The 23446-nt window shown below is 56.3% G+C and overlaps 1 protein-coding gene across 1 annotated transcript; it reads left to right on the top strand.

Moving 5' to 3' along the window:
- Positions 1–1069: 1069 nt before the first annotated feature.
- On the top strand, positions 1070–22455 carry Ephx2 (epoxide hydrolase 2). The gene is made up of 19 exons (XM_048330611.1): positions 1070–1179; positions 5622–5706; positions 6329–6488; positions 7280–7470; positions 9201–9323; positions 10122–10196; positions 11148–11243; positions 11408–11486; positions 12394–12428; positions 14483–14509; positions 14970–15055; positions 15522–15633; positions 18060–18131; positions 18769–18802; positions 19366–19468; positions 20327–20396; positions 21486–21566; positions 21813–21871; positions 22014–22455. The coding sequence occupies exons 1-19, from the start codon at positions 1079–1081 to the stop codon at positions 22090–22092; spliced, it is 1668 nt and encodes a 555-aa protein (XP_048186568.1). The 5' UTR covers positions 1070–1078; the 3' UTR covers positions 22093–22455.
- Positions 22456–23446: the final 991 nt, after the last annotated feature.

Below are 23446 nucleotides of genomic sequence, written 5' to 3'. Positions count from 1 at the left end.
GTGTGACTGGAGGCTGAAACCCAGAGGCGGATTCTGGAGCCTGGGCAGTGAAGGAACCCCTGCCTTATCCCCTGACACCCAGCAGTGGGCTTGACCACATGCCTAGGCCTGGCCAGAGTCACCCCTTGGCGGGACATTCATTCTGGACCTAACCCAAAGTGCCCGGGCCTAGCTCGGGCCCCCCTCCCCCCGGTAATTACAGCCTGAGTTTTACTCCTTGGTTTCCTTGTTAAGGCCTGCCTGTATCAACTGGGCCCCCAAACCCAGCCCCTCCAAACCCCTGGGAAGGTCTGTGCCCCTGGCTGGCAATCCACAGTCCTAGCCGGTGGACGATCGAGTCCAGCCTGTTCCTTTTCCGTTCTCCTCCACTTTCCTAACAGGCAGGAGCTGGGAAGTGCGGGAGATAGAACAGGAAGGACTTGGGTCCTCCAGCCACGCCATCCACACAGGGGTCTAAGCGGTTCCAAGTAAGTCCCCAACCCAGCACTCCGGGAGGCAATGGGGGGCGGAGCCAGTGGGGGGGGGGGGAGGGAGGCAATGGGGGCGGGGCGATACAGAGGCGGGGCCACCCCCGACAGGGGCGCCAGGGGGCGGGGCCAGCCAGAGGACCGCGTGTGGGCGTGTCCTGGGCGGGGCGTGGGGGAGGAGGGGGGAGTGGATGTGGAGAAGCCCTGCGCTGTGGGCGGGCGGGGCTGCGAGTGGGCGGGGCCGTGGGTGAGCAGGGCTGTGAGTGGGCGGGGCGTGCGGTGGGCGGGGCGTGCGGTGAGGAAGGTTGGCAGGGCCGTGAGTGAGCAGAGCCGTGCGGTGGGCGTGGCCGTTGGTGGGCGGGGCCGTGGGTGGGCGGGGCGTGCGGTGAGGAAGGTTGGCAGGGCCGTGAGTGAGCAGAGCCGTGCGGTGGGCGTGGCCGTGGGTGGGCGGGTCCTGAGCGGGCGGGGCCGTGGGTGGGCGGGGCGTGCGGGCGGCGGGAGGCGGGGCGGTCCCGGGCGAGGCTACCCCCCGCGCGTCCGCGGGTCAGCCCGCCAGTTCTCCCGCCCGTTCTCCCGCCGGTCCGCCCGCCCGCCCTCCCGTCCCGAGCGCCATGGCGCTGCGCGTGGCCGTGTTCGACCTTGATGGGGTGATGGCGATGCCCTCGATCGCGGGCGCCCTCCGCCGCACCGAGGAGACCCTGGCGCTGCCCAGGTAAGGGGCGCCCGGGAGGCGCTGCGGGGCGGGGGCGGGGGCGGGGCTGCTGCCCGGCGGGGCCCCGGCTTCGGGTCGCTCCCGGGCGAGCCCTGAGCAGGGCTGAAACAACTGCCCGGCGCCGAAGTTAGTGGCCCCGCTGCCCGAAGGCCCGTGGCGGGTGCGCTCACCACCGCGAGCCGGCGGCCCGCCACCGCCGCGAAGCCCCCGACGGGAGACACCACCGCCCGCCCCCCCCCCAGCCCTGCCCCCGCCAGATCGGAAAGCCGTGCAGAATAAACAGCCCCGCCGGTGGGGGAGAGCCCAGCCGCGGGTAGAAAACTATCCAGAAGAAACACCCCGTCGATAGTAACCCCGGCCGGCCTCTGGAAGGGTTGCATTCTGAGGGTTTTGCCCCAGCTAAGGATCCTAGAATTGTGGCTGGACGGGGGGTGGGGGTGGTGGGGTGGTGGTCCTGTGCTGGGACTCGAGCTCAGGGCCGGGGTGCTGTCCTTGAGCGTTTGCACTCAAGGCTAGCACCCCAGCATTTGAGTCGCAGCTCCGCCTCTGGCTGTGGGAAGATCAGACCCGCCCTGACCTTTCCCCTATAAACTCTTTAAGAGGCGATCCTCACACCCAGCAGGATTCTGAATGTTTTTATTCTAGCAAGGCCGGCCGTGCTTGTTAAATAAAACCTTAAAAACATCGACGCTTCAGAGTCTAGAGCAACCTCAATTTTCACAGATATGGAAATAGACTTAGCAAGGAACCAGCTTGCCCACACCACTTCTGGAACTGGTTTTCCTCCCTTCCCACCCCAGTCTAGATGCGTTTACCTCTGGCTTAGTAATGACTTTGCATCTCCCTGGCTGCTCTTCAGAAAGAGATAGCAGTCTTTCCAGGGTGAGTGACTCTATCAATAGCTGAGAAACAAAATCAAGCTGGATCTGAAGTCCACAGTCAAACCAGTCACACTTTAAAAAATTAGAATTGGGCAGAAAACTTTATTTGAACATGGGAAGCCACCTCGGAGCCAAGAATGCCCAATGCTGCAGGTCATTTTTTTGTTTTGTTTTGTTCTTTTGTTTTTGATGAAGTGAAGAAAAGAAAAATGAACTCATTCCCAAGAAGTCTTTTTGGTTGTTGTTTTTTGTTGTTGTTGTTGTTTTTTTGGTCTGTCGTGGGGCTTGAACTCTGGGCCTGGTTTCTGTCCCTGAGCTCTTCAGCTCAGTGCTAGCGCTCTACCACTTGAGCCATAATGCCACTTCCTCCAAGAAGTCATTCTTAGCAAATGTTATTTCACTACCTTTTGACTCATAAATTTGATTTAAAAAAGAAAAAGCTAAGAGATAGAGTCCAGGCCCCGAGTTCAAGCTGCAGTACTGGCAGCGAAGGAGAAAGAAAGGGGGAAAAGGAGGAGGAGGAGGAGGACTTACTCAACTAGCGACCAGCGAGTAAGTTGTGAAGTTTATTGGTTTGTGGCTTCATCAACGTGGAAATGGGCATTATGATTGCTGAGACTATAAGGCACAGGTATCCTGCTCTAGATAGATAGTCTGAGAGCGTTGGTGAAGGCTGGACATGGTGGTTCACACCTGGAATCCCAACTGCTTGGGAAGTAGAGACAGGCGAACCATAGTTTAAAACCAGACGGGGCAAAGTTAGGAGTGAGACCCTATCTCAGAAATTAAGCTGAAAGCAAAAGACCTGAGGTTGTGGCTCAAGTGGTGGAGTGCCTGACTACTCTGAGTTTAATACCTAGTACCACAATTAATTAATTAATTAATTAATTAAAGCACTGGTTGCTGGGGGCAGACCTAAGTTCTCATCTCAGTTCTGGCACTGAGAAGCAAGGGTGGCTTTGCTGCTTCTTTTTCAAACCCCTGTCTGCGCTTGTATAGCTTCACTGATGATCCTACTCTTTCCTAATCCCTCCTTAATCAAGCAGAAGAAATACTTTTCCCTCCGTTTTTTTTTTTATCTCACTCAACCATGGTGGCCTTATTTATCATATCCCTTGTCTCCTGTGAACTCCCTAGACACCGAATATGTGTTTCCATTTTTCTATCACAGCATGTAGCATGAAGCCTCATATACCTTAGGTACTCATTTAAATATGGTTGAAGCTGGGCACTGGTAGTTCACACCTGTAATCCATCCTGACTTACTCATGAGCTCTGAGGAGTCCTGTTTGAAGCCAGCCTGGACAAACAAATCCCCGAGACTCTTATCCCTAGCCAGCAAAACCCTGAAACAGGAGGTGTTGCTCAAGTGGTAGAGCACCAGTTTTAAGTAAGAAAACCACAAGAGAGTGTGCAAAGCCTCTGAGTCAAGCCCCAGTACCAAAATCAAGATGGTTGGGTCCAATTGTGCATTTCTTCCTAAACTGGAGGAAGTGTTGAATGGCATGGAAACAGGATAGGAATAGGATATTTACCCAAGTCTACATTTATATAAATCATTGAAAAATGTAAATCTGATGGCATAGAACCATGCCTTACTAAAGCACTGTTCAGAAATACTAAAGGTAAAGGTGTGGCAGAGCCATTATTGATACTGGGAACTTGAGCAAGGCCACAGATAACAGGTATGTGCTGCTCCTTTTCCTTCCTTCCTTCCTTCCTTCCTTCCTTCCTTCCTTCCTTCCTTCCTTTCCTTCCTTCTTTTTTTCTGTAGGTCATGGGGCTTGAACTCAGGGCCTGGGCTTTGTCACTCAAGTCTAGTGCTCTACCACTTTGAGCCACACCAAAACTTCTGGTTTTCTGGTGATTAATTGGAGATAAGAGTCTTACAGACTTTCCTGCTGGGCTGGCTTTGAACTGTGATTCTCTGAACTCAGCCTCTTGATTTAGTTAGGATTTTAGGCATGAGCCACCAGTGCCTGGCCTTTTTCCTCCTCCTCCTCCTCCTCCTCCTCCTCCTCCTCCTCCTCCTCCTCCTCCTCCTCCTCCTCCTCCTCCTCTTCCTCTTCTTCTTCTTCTTCTTCCCCTTCCCCTTCCCCTTCCCTTTCTCTTCCCTTTCCCTTCCCTTTCCCTTCCCCGTCCCCTCCTCCTCTTTCCTCCTCTTTCCTCCTCTTCCTCTTCTTGTTCCCCTTCCCCTCCCTCTTCCTCTTCCCCTTCCTCTCCTCTTCCCTCCTCTTCCTCCTCCTCCTCCTCTTCCTCCTCCTCCTCTTCCTCCTCCTCCTCTTCCTCTTCCTCCTCCTCCACCTCCTCCTGTTCCTTCTCCTTCTCCTTCTTCTTCTTTGCTGCCAGTACTGCAGACTGAACTCAGGGCCTGGGCTCCATCTCTTAGCTTTTTTGCTCAAAGCTAGTACTCTACCACTTGAGCCATAGCTCCACTTCTAGGTTTTTGCTGGTTCACTGGAGATAAGTCTCACAGACTTTCCGTCCAGGCTGGCTTTGAACCATGATCCTCAGATCTCAGCCTCCTGAGTGGCTCAGATTACAGGGGTCAGCCACTGGCACCTAGCAAATATTTATCTTTTTTTATATTTGGTCCAGAGCCGATCATTTTACCTGTGAAAGGGTAAGCCTGATGTAAAGGTACTTGGCTGCTAGGAAGGTAAATCCCAAGGTGGAGTTGTTTGTTCTCTTATTCAGGGTGGCAAATAATTGCAATGGGCTTGCCAACTATAGTAGATAAGAGCCAAAGAATATTCATTTGTGACCCCTGCGATAAGGAATAACATAGACTGGTTGTCTTTCATAAGGTAATAGTCCAGGAGTTTAGAAGTCTAAGATCAAGGTACTGGCCAGGTTGGCTTCTGCCAAGGCCTTGCTTGGCATGCCTTCTTCCTGTGTCCTCATGGTGTCTTCCCTTCATAGCTATGTCCAGGTTTCCTCTTCTCACAAGGACTCCAGTCATCTTGGTTTAGCACCAATACCAGTGAGCTTATTTAACTTCCTTACCTCTTTTTGAGGGGTTGTGTAGGTGCTGGGGATCCAACCCGAGCAAGCAGCCTCTAGTTAAGCTTTCATTCCAACCTACCTCATTGTGGTTTTAAAGACTCTGTCCCCAAATGCAATCCTACTCAGAGGTACCAGGAGATGAGAACATCAGTGCAGGAATTTGGGGGAAGATCTGTTTTAGCTCTTAACAGGAGAAGCTTAAAAATAAAACAGAGATTAAGAAGAACTTGTAATCACAGTATTTAAGTGTCTGTAGCAGAAGATCGTGAGTTAAGCCGGTCTGGGCTATAAGAAACTGCAAAGTAGAAACTATATGTGCATAATTGAAACCAGAGGGCGGGCGGGGGGGAGACACTTCATTCCTTTAGAAGGTTGTGAACAGGTGGGGATAGAGGCCTGGACTGGGCCTCCCTCGGCCTCTCCCACGCTGAGCAGCATGCCTTCCTCACAGGAGTTTGTGAATATAAACGGTGTCTATCCCTCTACCCACTGCCAAGGTAATCATTAGTACATTGTTGATATTGTTGCGCATTTTTTTTTATGTGTGTCTTCCAGAGGTTTCCTGAGTGAAATTTTCCGGAGAGATGGGCTGGATGGCCCCAGTGCCCGCCTCATGAGAGGAGAGATCATGTTTTCCCAGGTGAGGTGAGGAGCAGACCTGCTCCCCGTGCACACATTCTTTGTCCTTCTGTTTCCTCCTTGGCTGAGGGCAACTCACTATCTTCTTTCATAAGTTTCCGTATACTCTGTGTACAATACACCCTACGTGTTCTGTATTTTGTACCGTACAGTCCTCCTAAGTAGCATTTAGGACTGGTTTGTGGTTCTTTTGGGCCAACTAGAGGCTCCTTTGCCAACAAGCCCCTGAAGAACTTTCCCAGGGACTCTATAGCCGGAGGAATTAAGTTAGGATAGAGCGGCCACTAGGACTTAGATAACTCTGCTTTAGAGTCAGAGACCCCGAGAGACTGAGACAGCGCTCTTAGGAGACAGCGCGCTTAGGAGCGCTCTGTGTGGGGGACCAGACGGAGGACTATTTAACCTGTGGGCATGTGGGTAGTTTCCAGCCTGGCTCTGTAGGAATGGTGTTGCCAGGGGCAATATTGGTCCATGTCTTCTGGGAAGTGGATGTTGATGTTCCCAGTTGGTGAGTCCCCAGCACAGAATTGTGTGGTCACGAGAATGTGCACATTAGGAATCCATGGGGACTGCCCAGCCTGCTCTGAGGTTTACACCGTGTCACGATTCTCTCACTTTCACAGTGGGTGCCCCTCATAGAAGAAAACTACAAGAAGTACGCTGAAGCCTCTGGAGTCCACCTCCCAGAGAATTTCTCCATAAGTCAAATCTTTAGCAAAGCAGCGTCCTTAAGAAACATCAACCGCCCCATGCTTCAGGCCGCACTGGCCCTCAAAAAGAAAGGTAAGGCCTGCACACTGCCCTCTCCTGACCACACTAGAACCCAGGACAGGGCAGAGAACTACAAAGTATGACTGCCAAATGGAGAAAACACTACTGTTAGAAAGTTTAGGAAAACAACCAGACTTTTATCTGATTAAACAGTTTTGGCCAATGATTATCTTATAAACAGAACTTTGTCCTTCCAGCAGCACCAGTATTAATAATAATCCAGAGGATCCAATCTTCCATCACAGATTAAAAATAAAGCCTTTGAAACAACTACAGTTTTGATCAAATGAGCTGGCAAGTGTGAGAACATTAAAGTACAAGTGATTAAGGGTTATATCCAGACTAGGCCTAGTAGTTCATGCCTATAATCTCAGCTACTCAGAATGTGGCATTCAAAAGGAGTGTGCCCAACACAAAGTTGTTGAGACCCATCCGAGTGGCAGTAGACGCCTGTCATTCCAGCTGGCAGGGAGGCTATAAGTAGTATTGCTGTCTGACACCAGTCCAAGGCAAAACCACATGACTGTCATGTGAAAAGTAACCCAGAGTGTAAGTGGTTCAAATGGTAGAGAGCTTGATTAACAAGCACAAGATCCTGAGTTCAAACCCTTGTCCAGTTCCTTCTCCCCTCAGAAAAGACTGTAGCCACAGCTCGCTCTCAGATCTGTGCTGGGAGCTGCTCATGGGTAGAGATAGGGCTTGTCTGTGGGAAGCTGGCACAGGCTGTGGGCCCCACGTGGGGTCTCTGAGCACGCAGGGCCAAGTTCTGTAGCTGGGCTGCTCACGGGCACCTTTCTGTGCAGGGTTTACAACGGTCATCATCACCAACAACTGGCTGGATGATAGCACTGAGAGAGGCAGTGTGGCCCGGCTGATGAGTGAGCTGAGTCCGCACTTCGACTTCTTCATAGAATCGTGTCAGGTGGGGCTGATGAAGCCCGAGGTGCAGATGTACAAGTGCGTGCTGGACACCGTGAAGGCCAGTCCCAGCGAGGTGCGTGGAAGCTTCCTGACAGAGGGAAACACTGTCCCAGCCCTGTGGCTACCAGAGAGAAGCCTACTTCATAGTCTAGGGGACATTTTGGGCTCTAGGTTTGTTTCTCCAGGCCAGGACTTCTGAAGGAAGTCCTTCAGTCTAGAAAGTTCTCTCTCAGGTGAGCGTGAGACCCCTTTGTGAACAGACACCATCAAAAGGTGTTAGATAAGCAACCTCAGTTTACCTATGAATAAATAGAAACCAGGAAACTTGGCCAAGGCCACAGCGCCCACAAAGGCCATCCCACTGAAGCGGGGAGCAGAATATGCTCCTCGACTCCTGTGCACCAAGGTCCATCCCTGTCCCGACTATCTCACGAGATCCCTACGCTGAAATGCCCATTTCCTCGTACACCACTATGCCAGCCTTCAAAAGGCGACGCGACCAAACTTAAGTCCCTTTTCTCCATTCTGTCCATCTCTCTCACTGACCCCCCACCTACAAGAGGATCAGAACAAACCCTAGCCCCGTTCCCGGGGATTCGTTCTGTGTCAGTGTCAGGATCATTCTCCCTGTCCCCCTGGTGATGACTTCTGTCCCCAGCACCTGGAGTGGGGTGGGAGCAGCGCTCCAAGCCCAAGCACACACAAGCCTGTCAGTCTCCCCACTCAGGGCTTCTGGGTGGGGTGAGCTATTAAAAGTTATGAATTGCCATCTTCCAAGATTATAAATAATCTCACCCATGTCTGCTTCTGTAACTTCCAAATCCTCTTTTCTATTTCTTTTCTTTTTAAAAAAAAATCTTGGGTAACCAGAATTTATTTTGGAATAAGACATGAGAGCAGGATCCATTTTTCCCAATAACCAGCTAGTCCTATCAAGATTACCCACTAACTTCCATTACAGATTAGACATGATGCCTTTATTAGAAACGAATTCTCATTTGTGTTTGAGCCTACTTCTAGACTTTCTTCTATTGGACTGATATTTCAGTTTCCTTTCTAATAGGAAACTCTGCTACTTACTGTATGATTGTAATTTGTTTTGTTATCTGTCCTCATTGGAGTTTCTGAATAGACTTTTTTTTCCCCTTTGTCTATTTGAACATGTTGCTTTTAGCTGGGCACTAGCATCTCACACCTGAAATCTTAGCTACTCAGGAGACTGAGATCTGAGGGTTATGTTTCAAACATAGCCAAAGCAGATAAATCCAAGAGACTCTTATCTCCAGTTAACCAGCAAAACATTGGAACTGAAGGTGTGGCTCAAGTGGTTGAGCGCCAGCTTTGAGCAAAAAAAGCTAACTAAGCAAGAGCTCAAGACTCTGAGTTCAAGCCCCAACACACACACACACACACACACACACACACACACACACACACGTACGTCAGTTTTCTGAAGCGAATTTTAATGTCATCACATCAAAAATGTATAACATCCCTAACCTTCTCACACTTTTAGGGTAGGCTGAAGCAGTAGGTATATGTCTCTGGATGTGAGTCTCCTTATGCAACTAGATAGGTTTTTATTGTTTCCGTGGTTGGTTGTGGAGCTGGGGATGGAAGCCAGGGCCTTGTGCCTGCTAGATGAGCACGCTGCCACCCAGCCACCTCCTCGGGGAGTAAGTGGGACCGGGGAGAAGGATTCTGTCTCATGAAGCAGCCCCTGTTGGAGTTTCTCTGTTTCTTTCTGGTGTTCTTCATGCGACGGTTTTTCCCCGGCCGCTGGCCATGCTGTTTGGGGTCCAGGTCGTTTATCTCGATGACTTTGGGAGCAATCTGAAGCCGGCCCGTGACTTGGGGATGGTCACCATCCATGCCCAGGACACTGACACCGCCTTGAGAGAGCTGGAGAAAGTCACCGGGCTGCAGGTAACGTGTCTGTGCAGGGCCTGGCTTCTGGCCATGCTTGCGTGGATTGTGTGGAGAAAGTAGGGGTGCGGGGAGCCGGGGTCTGGGTTGCCAGTGCTCTGTGTGTGATTCACACCCACCTGTGCCGGCAGCTCGTTGCACCCCCACCCCGGAGAGCCTCCGTTTCCCCTCCAGTCTTGATGCAGGAAACTCAGTCCGATGGCAAGAGTGTAAACTAAATTTTGCTCCAGTCAGGGAACCAAGGTAAGAGAAGGCTGTTCAGAGCCTTCCTGCCTTGCTCTTTAGACAACATGAAACAAATCATTTCCTTCTTTTCAAAGACAAGGGCCTGCTACATAGCCCGGAACGCGCCATCCTCCTGCCTCAGCCCCCTGAGTGCTGAGATGATAGGCCTGTAACGGCCATGTCTGTGACAGAAAATGTGTTCACTTACGTAAGGCCTGTTCCTCATGGAGGATGGTGTCGCCCCCGTCATCTTTTGGGGGCTCCCAGTAGCGGACACCTCAGCTCTGAGGGTCTGGTTCCTGTGCACTGACTTGCGACGAGGAGCAGGGACTGCGGAGCATCGCGTGAGGGAGTCCATGGGCCAGGCTGGGAGGCCATGCTTTCCATCCCAACCCTTGGGCCGGAGCCCAGGCCTGGCACTCCACCAAGAGGAGGAGGAGGAGGAGAGGCCGCAGGGAGGGACAGCAGCCAGCAGGACGCGGGAGGGGAGGCGGGGCTCGCCAGCTCCCTCTGAGGAAAGCTTGCGGGAAGATGCTACACCGTCTCTCACCTTCTTGCTATTGGCCTTTCCAGCTTCTCAGTCCCGCAGCGCCCCTGCCGGTCCCCTGCAGTCCCAGTGACGTGGGCCACGGGTATGTGACCGTGAAGGTGAGTCTGCCATGGCGCGGAGAGGGCCTTGCGTACAGCCACGATCCGCATACGAGGAAAGAGTATTTCCCATGACCCCCGGCCCTCAAACACTGATGGGCATGGCGCCCGCGTCACATTGTGGAAAGCAGCATGGGCAGCGCGGCTGCTTCGCCAGGGACCCACAGGCCTCCTGAGCCCTGGGCCGCCCAGGACGCTGCCGTCCGGGCAGAGCCAGCTTTGTGTTCAGGGCCCAACAGTTTTTCCTTGTGCTGGGCCTGGCCTGGATGGGAGGGGCGCAGGCAGGAGCAAGGAGCCCACAGACGGGATGAAGAGAGGGGTGAGCACGCCCGAAGTGCCCGGCGGCCAGAGCCACAGCAAGGTCAAGGACATGTGGGGCGGGGCCCTAGCTTGGGGCCCAGCTAGCAGATCTCCCCCAGCTTCCAACGGGGCATCTTTAGGGGCTCACTGTGTGGTCTCTCTTGCCTTGTCCTTGCTCCGTTTAACTCGTGAGCAGAACCAGGCCGAGTGCAGGCTGAGCCAAGGCCTTGCTGTCGGCTGAGACCAGCCTCGGGCAAGCTTCTGCTCGCTGCGCGACGGGACCCCAGCTCCGAAGGGAGCTGAGCAGGGTGCTTCCCACTGGGCTCCTGCGAAGGAGTGCATGGAGGGCCGTGCTGCCCTGAGGATAAACCGCCCAGGTGCCCGCCTACTCAGCTGAGGTCATCCAGAGCATCAAGCGGGACATTTAGCTGTGGGTAGCTCGCGGGGGGGGGGGGGGGGGGGAAGAGCATGTGCCCAGCAGGTGCAAGGCCTTGTGTTCAAGCCCCAGTACCACCAGGAAGGCAGGGGGTGGGAAGGAAGGAGGGAGACACACAAGTACACAGAGATAGAACTTGTTATATGGGAGCCCCCCCCCACCCCCCGGGGCTCCTGATGCCGCTGTCACGGCCCCTCCCCTCTCTCCCCCCGCAGCCTGGGGTTCGCTTTCATTTTGTGGAGCTGGGCTCTGGCCCCGTCGTGTGCCTCTGCCATGGATTTCCTGAGAGCTGGTTCTCTTGGAGGTACCAGGTAAGGGAAACTGAGGCAGGTAGACCCCAGTCAGGGCGAGGGGAGGGGCTGTCTAGACCCTGTGACGGGAATGTGGCACCTGGGACGGAGGCACCGCAGGAAGGGGAGGGAGCGGGAGGGAGGGATGGGCGCTGCACTGTGCGTCCCCATCGCCTGTTTTCCAGATCCCCGCTCTGGCCCGGGCCGGGTACCGGGTTCTGGCCATGGACATGAAAGGCTATGGAGACTCGTCCTCCCCTCCTGGTGGGTTGGCCGCCCCGCTGTCCTGCGTGGTCTTGCTTCTCCCACTGAGCTGGCCCTGTCCCAGGTCAGCCCCTGGCCTCCGGGGGTCCAGCCAGCCCCTGGGCGCCTCCCGGAAGCACGGCGCTACAGTATGTGCGCCTCCGTGGCCGGCTGCGTCTGCCACGTGGCATCCTGAATTCCAGGCTTGTTGCTAAGAACTGCGTCTTCTTTAAGGCAGAGTGCACTTGTTACATGTAGAGAACTGTCCATTTGTCCATTTGTAAACACGTGGACACCTTCGCCCACCGTGAGGGTATGCAGTGAGAACCCCGGGCCCCGTTTCCAGTTCTGTAGGATGCGTGCCTAGCCCTAGAGGACCTATGGCAATTTGATGACCAGATTATTATGATCGTTGAGCATTTTGATCACACTCGCCCTGCCTGCATCCTCTCCCTTCCCCTCCCATCTCTGACTGATTCTCACCATCAAATACCCTCCTATCCCCTTAGAACAATCTGTGCTCAGTGTGGACCAAATGATTCACACCCCCCCCCCCCCTGGGCCCAAGCAGGTATCTGTCCAAGAACAACATGAGAGATCACCTTTGGGCCAAGTCACGGGATGGGAAATGGGAAGCCAGCCAGGGATAACACCGTTCCTGGTCCTCCAAGGATCAGAAATGCCCTCTGGTGGCCTGGCACAGTGAGCCAAGCCGGCTGCCCCTGTGATCACACAGCTAGCCGTGACTGAAGCCCGGTGACCTAGGCTCAGGTCAACCAGCAAAAGCCATAAGTGGGGCGGGGCTCAGGTGGAAGAGCCCCAGCTTTGAGTGAGCTCCTAGTACAGGCAGAAAAGAGAAGGCCCTCGGGGTTTATTGCTGTATTTGCAGTCTTGTGGATCCAACACTCATTATTGCTCTTCATTACAGAAATAGAAGAATACGCCATGGAAGTAATGTGTAAGGTAAGAAGGGTCTTCAGTGATGGCCGTAACGCCAGTCTACCCTGGGTTTCTCATTGATGGAAGCCAGCTGGTCGCTTGCTTGTCCACCTGACCTTAAACACAAGGCGCAGTGTTCGGGTCTAACCTCCGAAAGTTACGATGATGGTTCTAGGTGATAACTGATGCGTGTGGAGTAGTTAGTTTGCCACAGGTTCAGGTCACTGTCTGGGCTAATAGCTAGTTGAGCGAGTTCTGAGCCTCCCGTCCCCACTGTGGCCTCTCCATCCCGACAGTGTGCACGCCCACTTCCCCTGACCATCCCGACAGTGTGCACGCCCACTTCCCCGACGGCCTCCCCATCCCGACAGTGTGCACGCCCACTTCGCCCCAGCCCCACAGGCCTTGGCGTCTCAGCCACGGAAGTCAGGCACAGCCCAGCTCCCAGGCCCAGCTGCCGCCCTGCCTCAGTCTCCAGCGTGGCTCTTCTCCTCCTCCTGCTCCTGATCTTATTCATTGCCGGAAAGGGAATCCTGAATGAGGGGGGCGAGGATTAAAGAAAAGGAAAAATACAAGACAAGAGAAAAGGGACAAGAGGCAAAGACGGGGTTCGGGAGGTCTGCAACTTAAGATTGTAACTCAAGACTGCAGCCAGGTTTATTCTTAACTTCCAGGTTATATGCAGTTTGAAAACCAGGAAACAGCATAGGCTTAAAATTCCAGAACACAAAAAGGCTTGGAGTTAGCAATACCCGACATAGCTAAGACTGGGTGAGGTTGGTTAACCTAAGAATGGACTCATGGCAGACATAGTAAAGCATTTCCCATTTTCCATTAAGCCATCTCCTTGCACGTCCTTGAAAACACAGCCAGAGGTCAGGAAGTATTTAGCTGCAAGTTTGGCTCCCGACAATTCATGACTCCCCTGTGTCCCTCAGTGGGCCTTTGTGGAGCCCGCCTTGTGTCCGGCTGCTGTCATCCCCCCCCCCATCTGGACCCCCTGGCCTCTGTGTGTATTTGTTTTATGGGTAACTTTATGGAACCCACAAACCTGAACATTCGCAGACTCAGAAGTGCAAACCGTGAGTGCTGGACTGTGACACAGCACCACTGCTATCTCTAACTTGTGGAGACATTGTGCCCAGTGCTCCTGCCACTGGGTATGACCTTGGGTGAAGGTCATGGGCTCAGCTGCAGAATGTGGTCAAGGGCAGGCCTCCATGCTCACCCAGGCTCCTTTACTCTCCTTTAGCTCTGAGCATGCGCCTCTGTGGGTAAGCTCAGCGAGCTATCCCCAGCCCCTCTGGAGAGTGTACAGGGATAGGGATAGGGACTTGGGATGTTCGGGCCTGGAATTTGAGGCATGGGCACCCACGTGTATTTTCCTGGGAGAGGACCCTGGGAATTCATCAGTGACCTCCAGAGGTCGGGGGGGGGGGGGGAACACTGTGATTGGAGGAGTGGGCGGGGCTACCGCGGCTCGTTCTGTCCACCGCTCACCTCTCTGTCTCTGTATCTCGCTCTCCTCTCCAGTGCTGGGGCTTGATCTCAGGGCCCCATCTGCTATGCAGGTGCCCTGTCACTGGAGTCACACAGCCGCCTGTTTCCTTACGGTTTGTCTTTTAGATAGGGTCTCAAGCCACCTCCACCGGCTCTGGCCTCGGACTGTGATCCTCTGTTTTCCTCCCCCTGAGTAACTGAGATTTGCCTCTGCTGCTCGTTGCTGCACCCCAGTGCTTAGTGACTGGAGCACAGCACACACATGCATCGTGTGTGTGCCATTACCGGGATTTGGTCTCGGGGTCTCCTGCTTTTGCTTGGCATTCTTGCTTGTGGCTGGCGCTGTATCACTTCAGCCACCCTTCAGCATAGTCTTTTCCTGGGTGCTTGGAGTCTCACAGACTTTTCTCAGATCTAGCTTTGAATGGAAATCTTCCAGTTTCCAGCTTCCTGGGTAGCTTGGATGATAGATAGATTATAGATATAGGTGAGCCTCTGGCACGCAGCTCTAAGTACGATATTTTATTGATTCCACCCGCTTCCGCTTTCTGATTGGCCGTCTGTGTTTTCTTTCCTAGGAGATGGTATCCTTCCTGGATAAGTTGGTAAGTCAATCTCTTTGTTGTAGTCAATCTCTTTGGAGACTTGGGTGCGTTCAGTGGGGCGCGGTGCAGGGCCGAGGGGGGGGGGGACGACAGCCGGACTGTGGGGAGGGGCGGTCCTCAGGGCGGGGTCAGGCACAGACCACTGTTGGGTCTGGGTGTGGATGCACAGGTGTAGAACCTCGCAGGGACCTGGGCCAGGAACCCCGCCCCCCCCCCGTGAGGAGTGGGGAGGTGGAGGGGGTCCTAAGACCCTCAGGTGGCAGCTGGAGTAGAGGACAGAGCAGAGTGGAGCCCGCGGGAGCCGGGGCGGAGCTGGGGGCCAGAGGCCTTGGCCGTTCACGAGGCGCTCGTGGGGTGGGCGTTCCGGACGCCATCCTGCCTTGTCAGGGAGAAGGCCTTGGCGGCGCACGCGCCCTTCCTGACCCCCACCCCACCAGCTCCCCGTTCTCCCCTCGTGCAGGGCGTCCCCCAAGCCGTGTTCATCGGCCACGACTGGGCCGGCGTGCTCGTGTGGAAAATGGCGCTCTTCTACCCCGAGAGAGTGAGGTGGGTGTCCACGGCCAGCGGAACTTGGTAAACCCCCACAGGAATGCCCCCCCCATCTCGTACCCCAGGAGACATCTCAGAGACGAGAAGGGGGCGTGGGAGGGTGAGCTGCTCTCCCTGCCTCACCCCGCGACCTCGGAGCCGGGCCACCTCTGCTTGCCAGCTCCCCTTCTCGCTCTTGCCCTGCCCTGCACGCTTCCACCTCTAGTCTGGCTGCGGTTGCCCCTGCACCTGTCGTCACAGAGGTCACCGGCCCATTGGGGGACGGGAAGAAGCTAAATGGGGGAAAAGAAAAGCAAACCCGCTGGGCTAGGAGCAGAGTCCTGAGTTCCAGTCCTCCTTTCCCAGGCTCTGCCCGTCACAGAGCACTTTCCCGCCTGAGCGTCCCTTTCGACCTGTGGGTGGCTGTCGGTCCCCGTGGGTCGCCCTCTCACGGGCCCTGTCGCCGCGCCCCTTATTTCTGCAGGGCGGTGGCCAGCGTGAACACTCCCTACAGTCCGGACAACCCCAGCATGCACCCCATGGAGGTCATCAAGAACATCCCAGCTTTCAACTACCAGCTCTACTTCCAAGAGCCAGTAAGTGGGGGTGCCGGGGGCCGGGGCATGCGCACCATCGTCCTTTCCTCCTCCTCTCTCTCCCTGTTGGCTTTCCTTCGGCCGCTTTAATTGTCCATGGCATTGGCCGCAAATGACTTCGCAGATTGGCTTGGTGTGTGGGTTGCAGGGAACAGTGGGTCCTTGGGGAGTGAGGGTGTGTGTGTGGGGGGGGGTGAGGGCACGCGTGTGTAAGTGTATGGGTGTGGGGGGGTGAGGGGACGCGTGTGTAAGTGTATGGGTGTGGGGGGGTGAGGGTACTTGTGGATGGGTAGTGGGTAGGTGGGGGGGTGTGTGTGTGTACGTGGGGGGAAGTGGGAGGGTATGTGTGTCTGCGTGTGCGTGTGTGTGTGTGTGTGCATGCGTGTGCGTGTAGGGTGGCCAGGGGAAGGGTTGCCCCCGCTGTGGAGCTGTGCATGGGCTCAGGGCTGGGTGCTCGCTTGGTGCTGCCTCTCTCTCAAGTGTGCGGTTAGAGTATGGGAGAGGCCCGGGAACGTGGCTCAGGGGCAGAGTGCTTGTCTAGCACACATGAAGCCCTGGGTTCGATTCCTCAGTACCACGTAAACAGAAAAAGCTGGAAGGGGTGCTGTGGCTCAAGGGGCAGAGTACTAGCCTTGAGCAAACAAAGGAAGCTCAGGCACAGCACCCAGGTCCTGAGTTCAAGCCCCATGGCCAGCAAAAGGAAAAAAAAAAAGTATGGGAGCTTGCCAAGTCTACCCAGGTCCCACCAAGACAGCCTTGAACTGTGGGGGACACAGGTGATGGGGTGTCACTGTGCCCTTAGGGTCACAGACAGCAGGGTCATGAGCGACTTGTCCGTGCGGCCAGCACTGGCTGGGGCAGGCTGCAGTGTGTCTGCTGAGCACGCGCTCTGCTCACAGAGCGTCCTTTCCACCGACGAGCCCAGCGTGGCCTCCGCCGCGTCCACGCACGCGCGGCCTTCGCCACGCTCCGCCACCACCGAGTGGCTCTGCCCCTCTCGGTCCTGAGGAAGTGCGATCCGCCCCCGAGCCTCCTGAGCACCGGGCCTCCACGGTGGCAGCCTCCGGGAGGTGTCAGGGTAGAGGAGAGGCTGGGGCTGTTGCCAGGGAGGAGGACCCCCCAGCTCTAGCTCCGGGGACCACCTTGCCGGGTTCCGCAGCTCGCTCTCCCCCCGAGAGCTCCAGCCCTGCACTAGGGGAGCGGGGAAGGCCGCATTTATCGACCACGGCGCCGAATCTGTGCTTGGAGGGATTTTTGATGCGATCCCCGCTGGCCTGTTCATCGCCACGCCTGCCCACGCGTGCGATGCGGTACATGGAGACTCAATGGTGCTTCACGAAGGCCGGGGCTCCGGGAGCCCGCGGCGATGGATGTACGCCCTGCTCCCGCGGGGCATTTGCACCTCGGTTCTGATTGATGACCCCCGTCCCCGCTGCAGAGCTGGTTGCTGTTTATGAGCTCAGCCCCGCCGAGGCCTGGACAGGGACGGGCTCTGCAATGGGCCCCCGAAAGAGCAAAGCACGCCGAGACTCAGTACACACCTAGTGAGCACCAAGAGAAATCGCCCATCCACCCACAGAAAGCCCATCAGCCCGGCAGCGGGAAGGGGGCGGGCGGGAGGGAGGGGGCTGTGCTCAAAGCCCAGGGCTGCAACAAACAAGCTAGAGAGAGAGAGCAGGTAAAATCTCCCTGCTTTCTAAACACATGTACAATCATCAACCCCCCTGTCCGCACTGCTGGGCATTGGATGAGCATCTAAGGAATGTTCAATTCGGATGGATGAGGGAAAGAAGACAAAAGAAGGTGGGAAGGAGCACGTGTGCCCCTCCGTGTGTGTCCTGCCCTTCCTCTGTGTTGGTAGCCGGGCGGCTGGACAGCCAGGCCCCTGCGGAGCGCCCGCTGGATCCTGCAATGCGCGCTTAATTATGCGTAATAACACCCCGAGCAGGCGGCCCAGCCCCTCGCAGGGAAACGCGGGGCGCCCTCTCAGAAGCCTAGCCACCGGCGGTCTGATTGTAGTAATTTAGCCCCCAAAACAGACATTGATGTTGAGGTTGCTACATGAACCAAAGAGCTCTGCACTCACTTCGCTTGGCCTTCAGCGCTGTTTGCTCAGAGGCCTTGGATTCTTTCTCATCGCCGTAGCTCCCCTCAGCACCCACGTCAGCCTACAGCACCCCCCACCCCTTCCCTCCCCGGTAAAAGCCTTATTACAGGCAGCAGGAATTTAGGGAAACATTCACCATGAACCCTGTCTTATTTTTTTCTCAAGGGACCTGGGTGGGATGGGAGGGAGGTTGGACATGGGGCGGGGGGCGGGAGGGGGGCAGGAGGGGGGGGGCCCTGTGGCTGCAGTCAGGCCTGTGGGAAGGGCTGAGGCCCCCAGCTCTCCCTCCGCAAGCCCTCCGTGGTGCTCTCTGTTTCAGGGAGTAGCAGAGGCAGAACTGGAACAAAACTTGAGTCGAACCTTCAAAAGCTTCTTCCGAACCAGTGATGAGGTACGGCGTGGGGGTGGGGGATGGAGGAGGGCGGGGATGTGGGGGAGGGGAGCTGCTCTGCTGGAAGGGGGGGCTGGGGGGAGCAGGAGCGAGGAACCATCCGGAGGCCCCCTCGCCTGTCAGCTCTGGAGCCCGTAGATCCAGGTCCCGACTCCGTGCTCTGCTGTGACATCCCCCCCCCCCCCCCCCCCCCCCGTCGCCGGATGTGAGCAGCGGTTACAGCAGCCAAGCGGTGTGGGAATGATCCCACGAGCACGATTACCGCGGGAATGGCCGTCATTGATTTGCTCCAGTGCAGAAGTAATCGCTGCCTCTAACCCGGTTCTAGCAGGCTGAAGGGGTCTGTGACACCCTAACTCCGTAAGCCCTCACGCCCGTCCTGTGTCAGCCCTCCCTCCTGGCTATTTTGTCATTGGGTATTAGCAATCCCTTGCTGTGCCTCAGAGATTCATTCAACCGCATCATGCGAGTACAGGACGGGGAGAGAGCATGGAGTGGTCAATACCATCCCGGGTTGCTCCTGCGGTCGCAGGATGTGCCCCCCAGAGAACAGGAGTCCTTGAGGGCTCCCAGATGGCCCCCTCTGTGGCCTGGCTTGGCCCCACCCATGACCTCCTTTTTACTTCTCTTCCAGCTGGGCTTTGTTACTGTGCACAAAGTCACTGAACTGGGTAAGAGCCTTCTAGAGCGTGCAGGTGTCTGAATGCTCGGTGTCTGGCTGCTGACTTCGTTCAGGCACAGGGAAGCCCTGGGGAGCTGCGTTGACCCCGGGCAGACAGACTAGATAATAGCAGCACCTCTAAAGACAAGATGGGGTCCCGCAGTGAGCTCCCCATGGGAAGGTCTGTGGGGGTACAGAGCCCGCATCTCCTGGCCCCTCTTGACCAAGAGGAAACACCCAGCAAGTGAGCGCCCGTCAGGACTCCCAGGGCTGGGCAGAAGGCGTCCAGCTGTTTGGGGGGAGGCTCGGCACGAGGGAGCCCCGGAGGTGCCGGCCACGGGGCCTGGCGGGAGCGGTGTCGCCTGAGCGGAAGGCAGACGTTGGGAGCAGTGTGTGCCACAGCTCGGGCCGCGGGGCAGCGCTGTGGGTGTAAGCACGCGTGAGGGGGCACCAGCCCTCACTCCACGTGAAGGCGTGATGTGGGAGGAGCACCGGTGCCCCGGCTCAGCTGCTGAGGACGCTAGCTTTGAACCCTGGGCCTGTGGATAGGAAGAAACAAGTGGCTTTTTGCAGGAGGCCTCTTTGTGAAGACTCCCCAGGACCCGAGCCTCAGCAAGATGGTCACGGAGGAAGAAATCCAGTTCTACGTGCAACAGTTTAAGAAGTCTGGGTTCAGGTACGGAGCCGACGGGGCTCCGGGCCTGGCGGAGGGAGGCGTTCGCTCCCGGGATGAGGCCCAGTTTCCTTTCACCGCGGCCCCCCCCAGGGTGCCAGGCCAGCCCTGGCTTGAATGCTCCCAGGGTCTGAAGACACACTGTCTGTGGTGTTCACCCAGGCTTCGGTTAGGGTAGTCCAGCTTGCTCTATCCTATAACCCCTCCGCCAAGGACAGGAGTTGCGAGTCGCTTTTGAGTCTCAACTTCTCTGTGGATCAGCTAGTAGCTCTGAGTTCTGTCTTCAGAGCGACACGAGATTCCAGGTAAATGAGGCCTACCTACATTTGGGCATCTTTGCGCCACCTCCCAGTGCTCCTTTCCAGAGAGGCCTCGTGGTGAGCGGCTGATCTTGGCTCGTTCACCCTCCAACACGTCTCTAGAGGCCAGGGATGGCCCTGTAGCCCGGGCTTCGGCGTGTCCTGAGCCTCCCAGGGATGATGGAGCACCTTCCCAGGGATGACCGAGCATCCTCCCAGGGATGACCGAGCACCCTCCCAGGGATGAGCGAGCACCCTCCCAGGGATGACCGAGCACCCTCCCAGGGATGACCGAGCACCCTCCCAGGGATGACCGAGCACCCTCCCAGGGATGATGGAGCACCTTCCCAGGGATGAGCGAGCACCCTCCCAGGGATGACCGAGCACCCTCCCAGGGATGAGCGAGCACCCTCCCAGGGATGATGGAGCACCCTCCCAGGGATGACCGAGCACCCTCCCAGGGATGACCGAGCACCCTCCCAGGGATGACCGAGCACCTTTGCGGGGACAGAGCAGTCAGTCTCTCAAAGCTCACGTGTACTGTTCTCTCCTCCACCTCCAGAGGTCCCCTAAACTGGTACCGGAACATGGAACGAAACTGGAAGTGGGGTTGCAAAGGTGCTGGGCGGAAGGTGAATACCGGGTTCCTCTAAGATGCCTTTCACTTACTTCCCTTTGACCCCCCCACCCGACACGGTCCCAGGCCACAGCTGGGCTGCGCAGTCCCGCCCACTTTGTCCTTTCCCTTTGGGGTTGGGACAGACGTCCCACGGGAGCTTCCTTAGCACCTGTCTGGTGCCTCCCCTGGGATGGTGGGGGGCGGGGGGCATCACCCGGGATGCCCGGGATTCTCCGCAGTTGCTCAGGCAAGGGCAGCCGATGGGCCAGGATGGAGCCCGGATCCAGAGGCGTGTTGAGCACAAGGCCTTTGCTTGTGCTCTCTTTTGGTTTTGCCCGTGGGTCTCACATTCCTCTGTTGAGCTTCTAGCTCTGTAAAGGGAAGTAGTTCCCGTTGCCAATGGCAAACATCAGAGGGGAAGTACAGCGGCCAAGGCTCCGTGGGCTCAGGTGCTGGCATCCCCTCGGGCCACCCCGGGGGGGTGATCGTGCATGCGGTGTGCTGGGAAGCACACTAGATCACGGGGTCGCTGCAGCCCTCGGATAGCAGGTCCTGATTGCATGTCACAGTCCCTCAAAGCAGGCGAGGAGGCAAGCTGGCCTGAGTCTAACGTACGAGGAGCTGCAGGTGTCACTCGGTGGTAGAGCACTCGCCTGGCAGACGGAAGTCCCTAAAGCCCTGGAGTCAATCCCCAGGACTGGAGAGGGGGAAGGAAGACATGTTACACACGGGAGAGAACCTGGGAGAGGCTCTGGCAGATAGAAGTAAAGCCCATTCCTGCTTCTTCTGCCGTGCACTAGGGTACCTGCCCTGGCCGCTCCATTCACGTATACATGCATGCACACACACACACGCATACACACATGCATGCACGCACATGCTTGCTCATCACTACAGTACTAAATCCAGCACGAATGACACGGCTGGCTCCTTCCTGCAGAGTGTGGCAGGAGCCACACCTGGACGGCAGTGACATGCATGGCGAGGGTCTTTCCTGTGGAGGACACCCCTGGGCGTGCTGACACGCCCCACAAGGGGGGAGGGTCTCAGGTGGTGGTGGTGGTGGTGTGCTGGCCTCTCCTTTGCCTGTTCTCTTCTCCAGATCCTGGTCCCGGCCCTGATGGTAACGGCAGAGAAGGACGCTGTCCTCACGCCGCAGATGTCCAAGAACATGGAGAACTGGGTGAGGGCACAAGCGTCACCAAGTGACCCACCGAGGCAGCACCAGGGCCCAGAAGGGAGATGGCCGTGCCCAGCCAGACGGGAGAGTCAGCCAGAGCCCCGCCCCCGCTCCCTTTCCTCCTAGCGGAGTGGGGCCCCCTAGGCTGGTTCTTGGGGATCAGGGCAGCAAGAGACCCCTCCCCCGCTTCTGAGGCTTGCTGCACTGACATGAAAGCAGCCCCGTGTACATCCTCCCGTTGTCCTTCAGATCCCACACCTGAAAAGGGGACACGTTAAGGACTGCGGACACTGGACACAGATGGAGAAGTAAGGAGATTGGGATGCGGGGTGGGGGTGGGGGAAGGATTCCCCGCTCCCGTTCGCAGGCTTAATTCTGGGCAACCTCAGCCTGGCTTGGTCACTGGCTTCCTGTTCAGACAGGGTGAAATGGCCTTTGTTTTCCCTCCAGGCCCGCTGAGTTGAACCAGATCCTCATTGAGTGGCTGGATACGGAAGTCAAGAACCGGCCCATGGTCTCCAAGATGTAGCCGGTGGCTCCTTCCCCGCCACGGGGGGAGGGGGGTGCTCTTATCCACACGTGGCCTTCACTTCACCTCTTGTAACCAGCAGCATGGTTCCGAAGGGGGTGTGGACAAAATGGCTTTCTTGACGTGAAATCCTTCAAAGATGCTGTAATTTCAGATCTAGGAGAAATCGTGTGTTATTAGGACTGAGCGTAATTGCATCCTCCACTGATCTCTTAACAATGGTATCCTGACATTACAGAATGGGGACAGCTCAGTGGTGATTTGCCTTCGACCAACCAGACTTTTGCAAGAAAATGTGCGGTTCATTTTGAAGCACCGGAGCAGAGATTAGGAGCCTTTATTGAATAAAGCAGTGACAATGGAGTTCCTGCTCTTTGTGTTCTTGGGAAGGCGGGGTGGTGGCTCCGAGAAGCTGGCACGCGCTTGTGGGTGTCCTTGCTGCCCTTGCTGGGGTCTGCAGAGCGCTGTGACCTCCAGACCCTTGTCTCCCACAGGGTCTTCCGCTAGGATGTCTGCAGTAGCCGTCGAGGTAGCCCTGGGCCCCTCCTCCCTGCCCTTGAAATGTGCGGTGAGGCTGAGAGCTTCAGTCCATTTTTAGATGCCCTGTTTGGCAAGCATCTCCCACCTCTGAGGTTCACAGCTCACCTCGCTCCATCTTCCCCTTTCACCTCTCCTTTATTGTGTCCTATGTGGGCAACTGGGTCTTGAAGCTAGCTAGGGATGTTGAGGCATGGCAGAGCCTGGCGATGAGAATAAACCGTATTCATAAGCGACTTGAAGTCTCCCACTGCTCGTGTGGCGAGGGCAGCCGTGCTCAGCCTTGTACCAGTGATTTGCCTGGAATCTGCTTGAATCCTGGCTTCGCCACTGCGTGATTCCCACTGGTTCTCCAGTGTCGCCGTCCTTGTGTCCTGCGTAGGCCGGGTGGGCTCTCCTGGACCCTTCAGGGGCTAGTCCTCCTTTCGTCTGGAGTCTCCCAGCTGCCACCACCTCCACCAAGTTCCACGCTGGGCCTTGGGTCCTCCACCCTGGCTACACCAGCACAGGACGCTCACAGGTGTACGCACATCCCTCCGGCTGCCTGCTGTACAGAAAAGCCCGTGGAGGGAGGAGTCTCCAGGGACGTGCTCAGTTACCGTGAGCGCACGGTGACCAGGGAACCAGGGTACGCGTGTTCCTGCGTGTGAACACGGCTAAGACAGGCAGGAATGTTAACCTCATCGGACACGCACCGCCTCTGGGCCTTCCACGAACCAGACAACATGCCCCAGGTCATTTGTCAGTACAAGGCTCTGATTCCAAAGGCCCAGCTCTTTCCACCAAAAATCTGCTGTTGGGGGTTTTTTTTTGGCCA

Source organism: Perognathus longimembris, chromosome 21 (genome assembly GCF_023159225.1).
Source record: "Perognathus longimembris pacificus isolate PPM17 chromosome 21, ASM2315922v1, whole genome shotgun sequence".
In the NCBI taxonomy this organism is placed as follows: domain Eukaryota; kingdom Metazoa; phylum Chordata; class Mammalia; order Rodentia; family Heteromyidae; genus Perognathus; species Perognathus longimembris.
Note: the sequence above shows the minus strand (reverse complement) of the source record. Positions and strands in the feature narration are given on the sequence as shown.

Coding starts and splice junctions, on each gene's coding strand:
- Ephx2 (XM_048330611.1), top strand. CDS start 1,079: ATGGCGCTGCGCGTGGCCGTGTTCGACCTTGATGGGGTGATGGCGATG. Junction 11,244..11,407: donor GGTTCTCTTGGAGGTACCAG/GTAAGGGAAACT, acceptor CCTGTTTTCCAG/ATCCCCGCTCTGGCCCGGGC. Junction 18,803..19,365: donor GCACAAAGTCACTGAACTGG/GTAAGAGCCTTC, acceptor GGCTTTTTGCAG/GAGGCCTCTTTGTGAAGACT.